Raw genomic sequence first — 14,227 nt, forward strand, 5'->3', positions numbered from 1 at the left:
CCTCATAAAGTGAAATTTTTCATGCCATGGCACCTTTAAATGTTTGTTTTAGCCAATAAAGAAAACTTTGGTTTAGACATTGAACAAGCATTGGAAAAATCATATATCTTCTGCTATTTGAAGTTTGAATTTCAGTTTGAAGTTCTCACTGTATTTTTCTGCAGTGTGCAAAAAACATAGGCTATATTTGCTTATTAATAGATTTGTAAGTAACAAAACAATTACAAATATAATGTGATTTAACTATACATTGTTTTTATTATTATAGTAAGCAATTTGTAATATGCATTACTGCACAAAGTTGGACATCATATGGATATTATTATTAATTTGTAATATTCAGCATCCGGATTTTAAGTTAATCTTGTATGTATTATATTTAAAGGAAAGTGAATTTAATTTAAACGTTGTGTGTGATTGTTAATGTTAAAACACTGTATCATATCCCAGCTTTCTATACAACCAATTCAAAATACTTTTAGTTCAAATAGTTGAAATGAAGTATATCGTGTCACACTGCTGACACTGCTTGATGTCATATCAGCTACCTACTGACAGAAATTTTGACTAGCTTTTAATGTACAGTTGTTGTTTTTAATTACAGAAATCATCAAAGATTCTGTGGCCTTGAATTCTTGAGCGTTTTATCATGAGTTAAATGACCAGTCAGATATTTTTAGAAGTGAAACTCTTGTTTCAGACATGCTGTCTCAGCTCTCATAATTCAGTGTCATGTTAAGCACTATTCATTTGATGTACTGCGAGTGTAGTCTGAGTTCAGTGTTTCCCACAGGATTTTAAGAGACTATAGGGGGCGGACCCCTTCCCCACCCAAAAATACATTTTTGTACATTTTAATGTTAAATGCATCTATTATTATTATTATTATCATTATTATTATTATCCCCAAGATACTTGTATGAGATAGGCTAAACCATTTAGCTTTAATTTTAGTGAAAATCTGGAGTTTCTGTGAAAACAGGTTTACAATTGAATTGCCTCTTATTACAAATCTAGTGAAACTCGACTTGCGTATGACTGTTAGCGGAAGCCAGTGATTATAGATTTTAAGTTATAAATATGGAATTTTTTCTTACTAAAATGCATCGCTTCTCTTCAGAAGGCGTTTATTAACACCCTGGAGTCTTATATGGATTACTTTTATTATGATGGATGGATGTACTTTTTGGGGCTTCAAAATCTGTTACCATTCACTTCCATTATAAAAGAGCCATAATGTGTATGGCTGAAAAAAGAATGTCATATACACTTAGGATGGCTTGAGGGTGAGTAAATTGTGGGATAATTTTCATTTTTGGGTGAACTAACTGTTCCCAAATGCGTGTTAAACTCTCAGCACATGCATAGATGTAGTTCGCTGGATTCACTGTGAACTGAGTGGAATCTAGGGCTGGGTATCGATTCAGATGTTACAATTCGATTCGATTTCGATTCGCAAGCTCTAATTCGATTCGATTTCGATTCTCGATTCGATTTTCGATTTCGATTCTCGATTCGATTTTTCAAATTTCGATTCTAAATTAATTTCGATTCGACTCACTCAATGAATATTAAATACAAATCCTATATTTATTAAAAAAAGAAAAAGAAAAGAAAAAAAAGTGAACAAGTTTTCAAGTGTTTAATTAATAAAAAGAAATTAAGAGCTACAAACCTGTATATTAAACTCTTTTTATTTTAGGTACACTTGGGTACATTAAAACAGAACCCAACTCTATATTTCAAATGCATACAATGAATAGACAGGATTTTGATGCAAGATGAAAAATTGATGCTGAAAATTGGACAAGTCAGAACAGTCGCATGTCTTGATCAAACAGGTTAACAATCCTCACATAAACCCACATATAAAAACGTTGCATATAATATAATATGTGCCCTTCCTGTCTAACAGCTAGGCCATACAGAAATTGAATAAAATTATCAAACAGTCTGTGTTGCATTAATTATAAATTATATATTGACTAATCAAAGTTACAAAAGTTCTTTATTCAAGAGCAGTGAGTGTTTTTCTCTGTTCTCTTTGTTCTTTGATTAACTTAAATGACAGAGATAATTAGTGGCTACAGTGTACTGTCCCTTTAAGACCAGCCGCTGTTGACAGAGACGCGGAACTCACACGCGGACTCATTCTCTCACGAGGCACAACTCTTCACGTTCGTCATAAGACTGCTCTTATGTTATAAAGATACTCGACAAAAATACATTTTGGCATAATTGTGTGTGTTCTTCGTTCAAGCGCGAAAGATAATTCTATTCTGTGCTGTCTTGTGCGCACGCACGATATCATCGCAAGTTTTTCTGTCACAGTCACGACAGCATTTTGGCAGCATTTTGGTCATATAGCCTAATTGCGTATAGGCTTGTCATAGCGATTGCGATATGATTAAACGTGCAGCACTAATTGAGGTTATTTTATGAATTAGATAAAACTACCATAAAATCTCACAGCATTAGCTATAAAATTGAGTTTGCAAGCCTATGAACAGTGGAGGAAAACTAATACATAAAGATGGAAAAAAATCGATTCTTGGCGTTTGAGAATCGATTTTGAATCGACCACATTTAAAAAAACGATTAATCGAAAAATCGATTTTTTTGCCCAGCCCTAGTGGAATCGACAACGAATTTGATTTTCGATTAGTCGCGTCTGCGTGCTGTGCTCGGAAACCATCAGCCAGTCACCTCGCTTTACATTAGCAAATTTCTAATGGACAAAACGCATATGGGAAATAGCGGAAGACACAAAGTAAGCTGCGCTAAAGGTACATGATTTAAGTTGTCCAAAACATAAGAATGTGTAAGCCCGCACTCAATCAGCCCAATGGAGGCATCCGGTCAGCGGGGAAGGTCCCTGCGTGTTACTGTCTTTTCTCGTGGCAAAGTATTTTTGATTAAATGCAATACATTTTCTCATAATGTAGTCTCGTTATTTCATCAGACTCCATAAATGAAAAGGTTTTAATGATATCTGTGCATCATTAAAAGTGAGCAAATGTTTGACTATTCTTTTTTAACTCTTTACTGAAAATAATGCCAGAGTCCGTAGAATAAAATCAAATGTTTACAATTTATTATGTCAGGTAAATCTATCATGACAATTACATAATTCAAAGATAATCAATTCAAAACATCAAATGCTCTGGAATAAAGAGAAGAGATGCGAACCCGATATTAGGAAATACATGATGCGGAGAGTCCCGGCGGCTCTGCACATCACGGGCTGATCTGAGGTACAGAATCGTGCTGATCCTCTAGTTGCATTTCATTATATAGACAGAAACTTCTTTCACATGGAAACATCTGCTAACAATGGGAATTTACATTCAGAGTTGACACCTTTTGGGAGTAGGAGACCATTTGCCTAGGGACCACTTTCCTTTGTGTGCCAGTTATCTCTAAACTCTTAAAAACCTTATTACCTTTTGTTTTACTTAGTGCGACTGGTACAAAAGTCTCATTCCCAAATGAGACATTTCAAATGATATCAAACATGTATAATACTTAATGATAATTATTCACATTAAATGGATTTTTGAGTGATTTTCATGTGATCTCAGCTTGAGAGAGGGGGAGTGGGGGAAGAGGGGAAGAGATGTATTCTGAGGTGAGACTTTGCGTCTCAAATGGTGATGCTAACTTCACAAGAGTGAGCTCAAATGTTTGTTCTCTCTGAGTAGCTCTCTCTTCCAGTTCTTCCAGTTTTTCCAGTCTTACAAATGCTTTATATTTATAAGAGCTTCAAACGAATGCAAGCTATTACCGTGTTTTTCCCTGTCATGCTGCTGACAAGTGTTTTCCTCAGCGCATAACTTACATTTTAGGGTTATATCCTTATCTGTAAAAGTCCCACAAGCATTTCCATTTAGCATATTCTTGACAAGTGAGTCTTGTTAAAACCTCACTGACATGAAATGAACGAGCCTGTCAAACAGACAATGGAATTGGAGCTCAATAATTCTGACTAAAATACACATTTTGTTCAAATATATATATATTTTAGATATTAAGTGTAAGTTTAAAATTCTACATGTAACACAAGCAGTCATATTTATGAGAGCAATAACAGTAAATTCACTATTGTTGGAATAGTCCATTGATGTAATATAATTATGTTCAGACGAGAAAGTGTGTGTTCTTCATACCTCGTACAAGTTAACAACATTTTGTGCTTTTGTTTTTGTTTATAGTTTTTAATTTAGTCTTTTTAATTTCTGCTTTAAAAATAGTAGGCAATCAGTTGTTTTTGGTTAAGAATGCAATATTTGTATTTTACCCTTTTTTGCTTATAATGTACAGCGTAGGCTACATAGATACATTCACTATATTTGTTTTTATTCTTTATATTACACATTGTTCGGAAGACAGCATTGGGCAGGATGTGGAATAACATTGCTTAAAATAAAGGATTCAAATGAATTTTTAATGTATAATAATTTCTAGATTTTTACTCAGATTAATCTTTTTTTAAAGAAAAGATTTTAAACAGATTAATCGATTTGTCAAAATAATATAAAATTTTTAGCCCTACAACAGACTAGTTGCTTAAATCGCACTATTGCAGCCTTTTGCTATTGGATAAGGACGCTTTCAATTTAGCTTGTTTGACAGATACTTTGCCAAAGCAATGGTGCAAAACACATTGTTGGAGACCTTATGATATTAGGTGAAGTTTAAAAATATTTTCGGTTCATTGTGAAAATGTGGCAGGATAGATTAGATTATTGCGGGCCGCCAGAATCTACATAATTAATGTGAAACACTGGAGTTAATGTATCGGAGAAATGCATTTGGGTAGTACGTTTTTGTCTTGTTCTCTAAGACAGCAGTATTTTTGGCTGTGACTTTGTGTTCATATATGTGAGCATTAGAGTGCTGTTGAAGTGCAGCTTCTGGGTGGATGTGTGATAACAGGCCTGAGAGCAGCATTATGACATAATCACAAAAAACACACTTTCTCTCACTTCTCTTCTCTACAACAACATATGATAGACTTATTTGAAATTGATTGCAGTAGATGAAAATAGCAAAAGATGAAGGATATAGGCTACTATCTGTTTATCAGTTCCCATGTTGACCTTTGTAATGTATCTGTGCCAAAAAGAACTAGCACGTAATTGTAATGTCCTGAAAGGCTAATAATCGTGTATAACATATTATTTATAGTAAAATGCAATGCAATGTTGTCTTGTTTATTTTAAGTTTGACAGGACATGTATCAAAAGAAACCCCACAGCAATTCAGGGATGTTTATAATTTTGTTTAGCTCTACAGTGAGTGTTGTGGTGTGAAATTGTTGTATGAACAGCATGACTTGTTCACAGTAGTTTACAAATGTAACACCAATGTAATGTAGGGTTGTGCAGATAGATGTTGATATCTTGTATCGAAGAAAGCCAGAGATATCGTCGAAAGCATCAGCTTTCGACGATATCAAGAGGATTTGCAATGAATGTACTAAATTATTATTAAGATTATTATTTTTAGGCTACTTTTATTATTAAATTAATATTACAATTAATTTGCTCTGCCATAATTTCATAGTGAATCACACCGATGCTATGTGATAATAAAAGCTTAGAAAAATTAGCTTACTCCTCATTGAAAAGGATTTTAAAACATGTAGGTCTATTATACAATTAATTATATAGGCTAATTCAAATTATGTAACACCAATCTAATAGGTCCGAACACTGCAATAATCAGTCATCAATGAAAATTAAGAGCAGCTTTTTTTCAAACACAAACTTGTTAAACACAAAATAATTATCTTTAAAATGTTTTCCCTAACGTATGTGCCACAAGATAAATATTAAGAAAATAAAGTAAGACCGTTATATACCGTTATCTTATCAGCATATGTTGAAGTAGATTCATCTCTCTGTGTTAGATGAAGATAGCTCTGTCAATTTTTAATTTCATTTTCTGTAGTGAATAATTGACTGGGGTTTGGGACTCCTTTGCTGACTTATCTTTTGCACAAAGTTTGCACATTGCTTGTGTGATATCCACTGATTCACCTTCATGGTGTAAAACTGAAATGTTTCCAATATTGCGACGTGACAGAGAAAAAATATCACCAACTAGGCCTACTTCTTCTTGGCTTGCAAAATGATGGACAACGATTCACATTTTGTTAACGTCATTTTCTTGTGATAATAAAAGTAAGTAAATAATTAAACGAATGAGTAGGGCCTAAATAAACAAGTAAATGAATGAGCAAATTAATGAGCAAAAAAAAGCAAAAAAGCACCCACCCCCAACCCGACGAATATCTAGTGTATCAGCGATCTCACACATTGATGATAGGACGATTTTGCTATGAGGAGTATCGCCCAATGCATGTTTTTTTACACAAGCTGGTTTGGTGTGTTTATTTGAAATCTTTGAGTGTTGAGGTACCAAACAATTATCAGTAATATAATGGTAATACTGTAGATAGTAGATCAATATCTGATTAGGCTATGTTTTTCAATCTGCTATATATAGCCTAGTTCAGTGTGAAAATATCTCTGGCTTTGGGTGTTTCAACATTAAATTGGAGACTGACTTGCTTCTTGCCCTGACTTCAGTTCTTATTTGCATTAATTATTAAATAAGTTCTATTTCTGGAATACAAGTGATTTTGCACCATAGAACATTTTGCAGCATCATCAGAGAAGACTGTTCCTTCTTTTAGCACATTTACTTTTAGTACAGCGGCTTTCAACCACATCTCTACCATGTTGTACAGATATAGGCCTAGCTGAAGTTGTTTTTCTCTTTATACTTGCAACTTGTATTCTTGGTTTTGTTTTTATTAATACACCTTGACAGCTGTAAACTATTAATACAATGGCTAAGGGAGTGATGACAAAATTTAAATTTTTCTCTCTTCTGACAGCTGTAATCAATCTCTCTTTTGCTTTTATAGGAAATGCAAATGCAAAAATTATATTTGCCGTCATCTCCCATTCACAGCTATAGAAGTTTTCCCAAGTATGATGATTTGCGCTTCTGAAAACCCCGGAAATGTGAAAAGGGTCCATTGCCACCCAAACTATAAAAAAAAGCATTGCAAAAAGCCCTGTTTATTGTTGACCTTACATTATGAATATTCAGAGGTTGTTACTGCAAAAAATGTTTAATACTTTTTAAATTGCAAATTATTTTATCAGCAGTTGAGCTGTATGAACTCCACAAGTTTGTGTAAAATCTGATGATCATGTTCTCAAGCATGATTTGGGATGATCCAAAGAGCATTAAGCTTCAATAGAAGTATAACATTTGACCGTCTGTACAAAGTTTGAATGGTCAATGCCTCAAATTTGATTAGTGACCAAGAAATAGTGCAGAATCCTAATTATTACATACTCAGTTTAGTTAAGAGGTTAACACACTTTACTATAAGGTTTCATGAACTTAAAATGAACAATAATTTGGGAACACTTTGCAATAAAGTTTCATTTGTTAACATTAGTTAAGTACATTAGTTAACATGAACTTATATGAACTGCACTTCTACAGCATTTATTAATCTTTGTTAATGTTAATTTCAACATTTACCTATACATTATTAAAATCAAAAGTTGTATTTGTTAACATTAGTTAATGCACTGTGAAGTAACAAACAATAAACAGCTGTATTTTTATTAACTAACATTAACAAAGATGAACAAATACAGTAACAAATGTATTTCTCATGGTTAGTTCATATTATTAATACATTAACTTATGTTAACAATTGAGCTCTTGTTGTAAAGTGTTACCATTAAATGTATGACCCCAGCATTTTTAATGTGATGTGTGGCGTCCAAAAGTGAAAGAGGATTGTCTGAATGCTGTGGTGATGTTGTAATTCAAAATGTGACGCGAGCGGGTGAGTTCGTTGAAGAGCTCACTGATGCGTTTGCAGGGGAAAAGTTCACATTTGCATGTCCCCCTGCCTCGCAGTTCATTTTTGTTTCCTTGCGCGAAACGCTTCGCTCGGCCCAACAGCACTCCGACTGTGCTAATGGATGTCGTACAATAGCGCCTGTGTTTACTGCAATGCAAATCGACTCCCAACAGGGACTGTATTTACTTCTGAAACCCTTAAACTTCCACATATTCAGTGTTCATGATGTTATTGGCTTGCACTTCCTTTACCTTGGCTGTCACACTAATGCGTTATATCCCACTAACTAAAGTTTGCTCACCCCACTTTACCCACAGTAACTGAATCAAGAACGAAGGCCAGGAGCAGTGATCATCAATTCCAATTAAATCATATTAATGTCATAAAAGAATTCCAAACATGTGAACACATCATAACCTGCAGGCTGCAATTCTGCAGCGAAGCTTTTATTTCCCCACCGTGCAGCAAGCAAAACCACCTGTCCCTCGTCTAATATGACCTAATTCACAGCTCGAAGCCAAATCGGACTGTATTGCGATGATGTTTGTCAAAATGTGATTGTGTGAATGACAACAGAAGGTCTTTCAGTGTTTCGTCCACCCACACACTCTCTCTCTCTGTTTGCAAGCGCAGTATTTTACTGAATGTCACCTCTCACGCGTTTACTAACGGCATTCATAGTGCCGCTCCGTTTACCACGCTCAAAGCTTACTGATAATAATATAATAAAACAAAATGTATTCACGATTAGTTATTGTTTTGTGCTGTGTCATCACTTTAACCCTGTAAAGCATGACTTAATATAAAATATATTTTTAAAAAGTTTGCACGTGTTTTTTGTTGAGTATCATATTTGAGTCATCAGGCTTTTGTGGTTCATATAGTATAATATAGTGAGAATATGGAGCTCATACTCTAAGAAAAAAACACATTTACTTACTTTTTACTTTTTTATTCTTGTAATGTGAACATTTATAGTGATGTGTGTGTGTTTGTTTTTAAATGAATTTCAATGGAATACTGACAAATTTCATTCATTTGAAATACCTGATTCATTGATTAATCAAATAAATAATATAAATGATTAACATAATTGGTTAACATAATTGGTTAACAAAATGGTTGTTAGTTGCAGCTCTAAAGTGATTAAAGGGAATGATGACATGAAGAAATCTCTCTTTCAATTTTTCAATCTCTCAATCTGTCCGCCCTGCCCTGCTGTGGGGGTGTCAGTGTGCTCTCCTGAAACGGTTCTTGGCACAAACCTGCCCTGCCTTTCCATCTGCTCTCAGGAAACTGTAAAACAGGCTGAGAGGAAGCATTCTAATGCCAGGGCTCCATGAGCAAATGCCTTCCACACTCACTGAGCAACATTTGGGCAAGTCAAACCGCGCACCAAGTCAACCTCGGCCCTTTCATGTTTAACTATACCAACTTGACGTGCAAATAAGCATAGCTGTTATTGCCACAAAGCACACGTGTGAGAAGCATTTGTTTTAGTAAATTAATGCCAGGCCATAACTCTGACTCATTCAAGCTTTAGGTTTTTGTAGTATGCATTTCTAAATGCTAAAAAAAAAGCACACATTTAGCACACATGCTAAAACATGTTTAACTATGGCACCTGTAAAGAAGCATAGCTTAATATGTTGTCTGAATGAGCCTTTTGGGGTTGTTGAGGGTCATGGACTAATCTAACATCTAAGAAAAACAAAAGTCATACCGATTTGGAATGACATAAGGTTGAGTAAATAATGACATAATGTTCATTTTTGAGTGAACTATCCTTTTAAAAATAAGCTTGAAATTTTTTTTAAACACTAGAAAACTCCTAAATGTTGGTAAAATAATCTTTTAGCAGATACACACAATTAATATTCAATTAAATGCAGTTAATAATAATAAAATTCGATGTATTTTTTGTATAACAAAGTGCAACCTGCCTCTTACTACCTTACTAAGTAGCAAGTCAAGGTTTTGCCAGGCTATGACAAACTAAAATGGCTGCAAAATGACAAACCTCTTCATATGTCTCACCCCAACATACTGTTTCAATAAAAGTTGTGTTTGCTGTAGAACTTTTAACCACTGAAGTAGTTTTGAATCTTTCAGTCTTCAGCGCTCAAACATCAATGTCGTACTATATTTTGAACATCATAGTATTTTGTCATTTCAACTTGATGAATCAAGTGTTTAGGACTGGTGACAGGTCTGTTCCTTTGTTAACAGTTCTCAGTGAGGTTGTTTTTACATCTATAAAAGAACTTGTGAATGCACTGCACTGGTATATCTGGCCTGAGTCCAGATGTCAGAGCCAAACTTTGATATTGGAACTCAGCATAAGCTTGTTTTACAACATCGTACTTAACCTGATATTTGTCATTCACTCCCTCTCTATAGCTTTTCCCATCTATCTGAATAGAGAGAGCTTTCATCCCTTCATATGTATTCAATACTAAAATGATTGATATAACTGTATAATACCTTAAATTAAGAACAAACATTAGGCTATTAAATTACATTAGTTAAATGCAAATTAAGCTGTCAACATGCTGTCAATTGCCAATACAGACAAAGAGTCTAAAAGCAAACAAAATGTGCATTTAAAATCAACATTTGTCCTACTGTAAATGCATAATTGTCAGTGCACTCTTGTTTGTTTATTCAGGTTAATATTTCTTCATGGTAACCAGAGTTCCTTTAATGTGCATTCAAATGCATGTCATGAAAATCCAATATAATATGCATATGATTTGCTGGTCTAAAATCATGATATTTATGAGTTACTATTACTAATGAAAGAAGTTAAAAAGTGTAAACCATATGATTTTTCTCAATGAATGTCATCTTTATAGCAGTGCACTTTGCAACAATTACAAGTAAGATACTAAAACAAAATTATGTATGATTGCTGTTTAAAACCCTTTATATTGTAGTTTGAGATGATTTAACCCACATTTTCCAGTGACTCTGTCTTTAGTTAGTCACTTCCTAAAAAGCACACAGTGATATAAGGGCCAAGTCTAAATATGGTCTTCTAGAATGGACTGTATAATCCATAAGCTGACCATTCATCACCGTAGCAACAGTACACTCTCTATGTCCACAGCGTCTCTCGTACACACGTTTGTCTTTTAGTCCTAATCCCATTCTCTGAATCCTGCTTAGTACCTTAGATCTAATTATTTACACCGCATATCTGAAAACACGTGGTTTACATTTTGCACACTTGCTCTGACATTTGCTCATCAACTAACAATGGATCTCTCATCTCCTTTGAGTTTTCATCGCCGCTCTCTCTGTTGGTTTCACTTGATGCTCGCTTTGCTCGTCTGATGTGGGCTTTACACCATGCAAACACATGGGTGATTATAAAAAAATTGAGGGAGGTGTGAACAGCTTTTGGCAAACTGCAACCAAGTGAGATGTCAGGCTTAAAACGGCTTATTGCGTGAACCGATACTGTAGCTGTAAAATAAGCAGTCGGCTTGGGTCACAGTGTAATCACACATTTAATGTGTTGAGTTCTCTCTTAAAATTGACTTCTGTCAAAAGTCACTTTTGATGTGAGGGAGGAGGGAGCACAGTTCAGAGTTGCACATAAACGTGATAAAATTCGAAATTCTTAAATTGCAACATTGAGGAATAGCCTGGAAGTTGGTGGTCAACAGGCTACAAATGTAGATGGTGCCTGTTGTTCTAGATTCATCCCGAATATGCATGCTGCTCCACACTGGTTTATGCTGGTCAGTGTTCGTCTAGCTGGTGGACCAGCATAGCCATGCTGTGGACCAGACAATCTTTGCTAGATTGAGACAGACTGGCCAAAATTGCTTCTTTTTTTTCCAGACTTCACCAGACTAGAAGTTGCTGACCAACAGGTGGTCTGGATTTATGCTTGTCCAGGTGGGATTATGCTGGTTAGTGTTAGTCTAGCTGGTGGACCAGCATAGCCATGCTGTTGACCATCAATTCTGGTTGCCAGGGATTGGTCTTGGTCAACTAGTCATCCAAACACTTTTAGGGAAATCAACTATTGAGTTTATTGGTGAATATTAATAATCTTGATTTGAACTCAACACCAGGGCATTGCATTTACTTCCCATGGCTCTGCTTTTCATAAAGACATGAGAGCAGTTTGCCTACAACTGCCTTGTGTACACAGATACCTGAGTGAGTTAATCTTCTGAAAGCCATAAAGATGATCCATGGATCTGATGATGTATTCATAGTGCCACTGAGAGGAGTAAATATTGTCATCTCTGCTGTAGGAAGATGTCACGCTCTGACTATCGCTGATTAGAAAAGTTCATGTGCCCTTGACCCAGTTCCCCTCCAACTTTGTGGGATGAGGGATGTGTATGAGGTATTTTATCAAATGCATTAAGGATTGATGTTCTGCTTAAATGCAAAGTGCAAACAAGTTAACCTGCTTCTGAGCCCCAGTCTACATCTACGGTAGATGGGGTATGAGCAGAATGGACTGATAAGATATTTTCCCAAAATCTAGGTAGAATAATTATTAGGGCTGGGCGTTGACACACATTTCACAATTCGATTCGATTTCGATTCACAAGCTTGCAATTCGATTCGATTTCGATTCAATATTGATTATTTTGGATATCAGGTATAATACATGGCAAATTTTCTCAAGGAAAACAAATCTCTTAACTAATGCTGTAAACTATGGGAGTAAACTATGCAGTTGTAGCTTGTAGGCTTCATTAGCCTACTATAATATAGCTTAAAAATAAGGTAAAAATGAACGGATTTGTATACAAACACTTAAATTACACCTTTATTTATTTGTATAATAATAAAGTTATATGAAATATAAACATTTAAATGGTGGCTGTCATAAAAACCTGCCAGATTTATTCAAACATGCATTCAAAATTGAAGAACATTAAAAATTATAATGAATATGTAATATGGTGCATATATTTAGCAAAATGCTCCTCTCTAGAGTACATTTTTCTAGCTGACTAACGAGTTTATGGTCACTGGATATGGTTTTTCTGATGTAAATGTGACGTTACGTGACATTGTTTGCAAGCTGATTTACTGAAGTCTTTCCACGGTTGAAACACTGAGCGATTCCATGTCACATGATACGGATTTCGATAAGTTGTACTCTACCTTTTAACACACTTTCAGATGCTCATTCATGTTTATTTCGCGCTGTAACTGGTATTATTAAGGCGGAAGAGAAGATCACGTGCAGAGGCGCTGCTGCTGCTCTTGAGCTGAGCTGCGACAGAGCGATCTCACACCACAGCTCCGAAACGGTATTTATATTTTTGAATTGCGTAATAAAATGGACGTAATTTGAAATCTGAGACTTTGTTTCATATCAATAATAACAAAGCACAAAGATTATTGCGATTTATTGGATGGGACGCGTGCTACAATGTTCCATTCATTCATCAACTGAAAACAGGATGACTAATCGATTCTTGGGATTTAAGAATCGATATCGTTTCGTAAAAATGAGAATCGATTAAAATCGAGAAATCGAATTTTTTTTTTTTTTTTTTTTTACCCAGCCCTAATAATTATGCAGCTTTGTAAAGGGATAGTTCACCCAAAAATGAAAATTCTATGGCACTATTGTTGGAATAGCCCATTAATGTAAAATAAATACTGATTTGTGAATGTGTTTTTCATGTCTCGTATGTTAACATTTTGTACTTTTGTTTTTGTTTATTATCATTTTTAATTTAGTTGTTTTCATTTCTGCTTTAAAATAGTAAGCAATCAGTTGCTTTTAGGTTTAGATTGTATATTAACCCTTTTTTGCTTATAATGTACAGCATAGCCCACATAAATACATTCACTATATTTGTTTTCATAGGCTTAATATTACACATCGTTTTGAAGACAGCATTGGGTAGGATGTGGAATAATATTGTTTAAAATAATGGATTAAAATCTTTAATTTAAAATTAAATTTTTAAAATTTAAAAATAATTTTTTTTTTATGTGTAATATTTTAACGTTTTTTTTTTTTTTTTAAATCAGATTAATCGATCATCAAAATAATCATTAGTTGCAGGCCTTGTAAACAGGTAGCAGTTTGTAGGGAAATATATAAATAAACTTTAGGGCTGCTGCAACCCCAGTCCGTCTACTCATCACCCATCTGTTTCTCTTTCTGTTTGTTCCTTATGGCAGTTGAGAGGTCAAAGTCGCAACAGGTGTGGAGCACAGGTTCTATCAGACGGACTTCCTCTTTGGGTGCTATCACCGGGCCCTACCTGATAGGGCAGTGGCCACGTGAATCCCACCTGCACAACCCCTCTTGCATGAAAGACAAGTCCACGCAGGTAG

General features: G+C 34.8%; 1 protein-coding gene across 1 annotated transcript in view; it reads left to right on the forward strand.

Moving 5' to 3' along the window:
• glcci1a (glucocorticoid induced 1a) overlaps nucleotides 1-14,227 on the forward strand; it is a 43,084-nt gene that overhangs the window by 4,006 nt on the left and 24,851 nt on the right. The window contains exon 2 of the mRNA XM_082186373.1: nucleotides 14,072-14,223. Within this exon, the coding sequence (XP_082042499.1) occupies nucleotides 14,072-14,223 (152 nt within the window). The remainder of the gene's footprint in view (nucleotides 1-14,071; nucleotides 14,224-14,227) is intronic.

The sequence above is a fragment of the Leuciscus leuciscus genome (assembly GCF_965113295.1).
Source record: "Leuciscus leuciscus genome assembly, chromosome: 12".
Classification (NCBI taxonomy): Eukaryota; Metazoa; Chordata; class Actinopteri; order Cypriniformes; family Leuciscidae; genus Leuciscus; species Leuciscus leuciscus.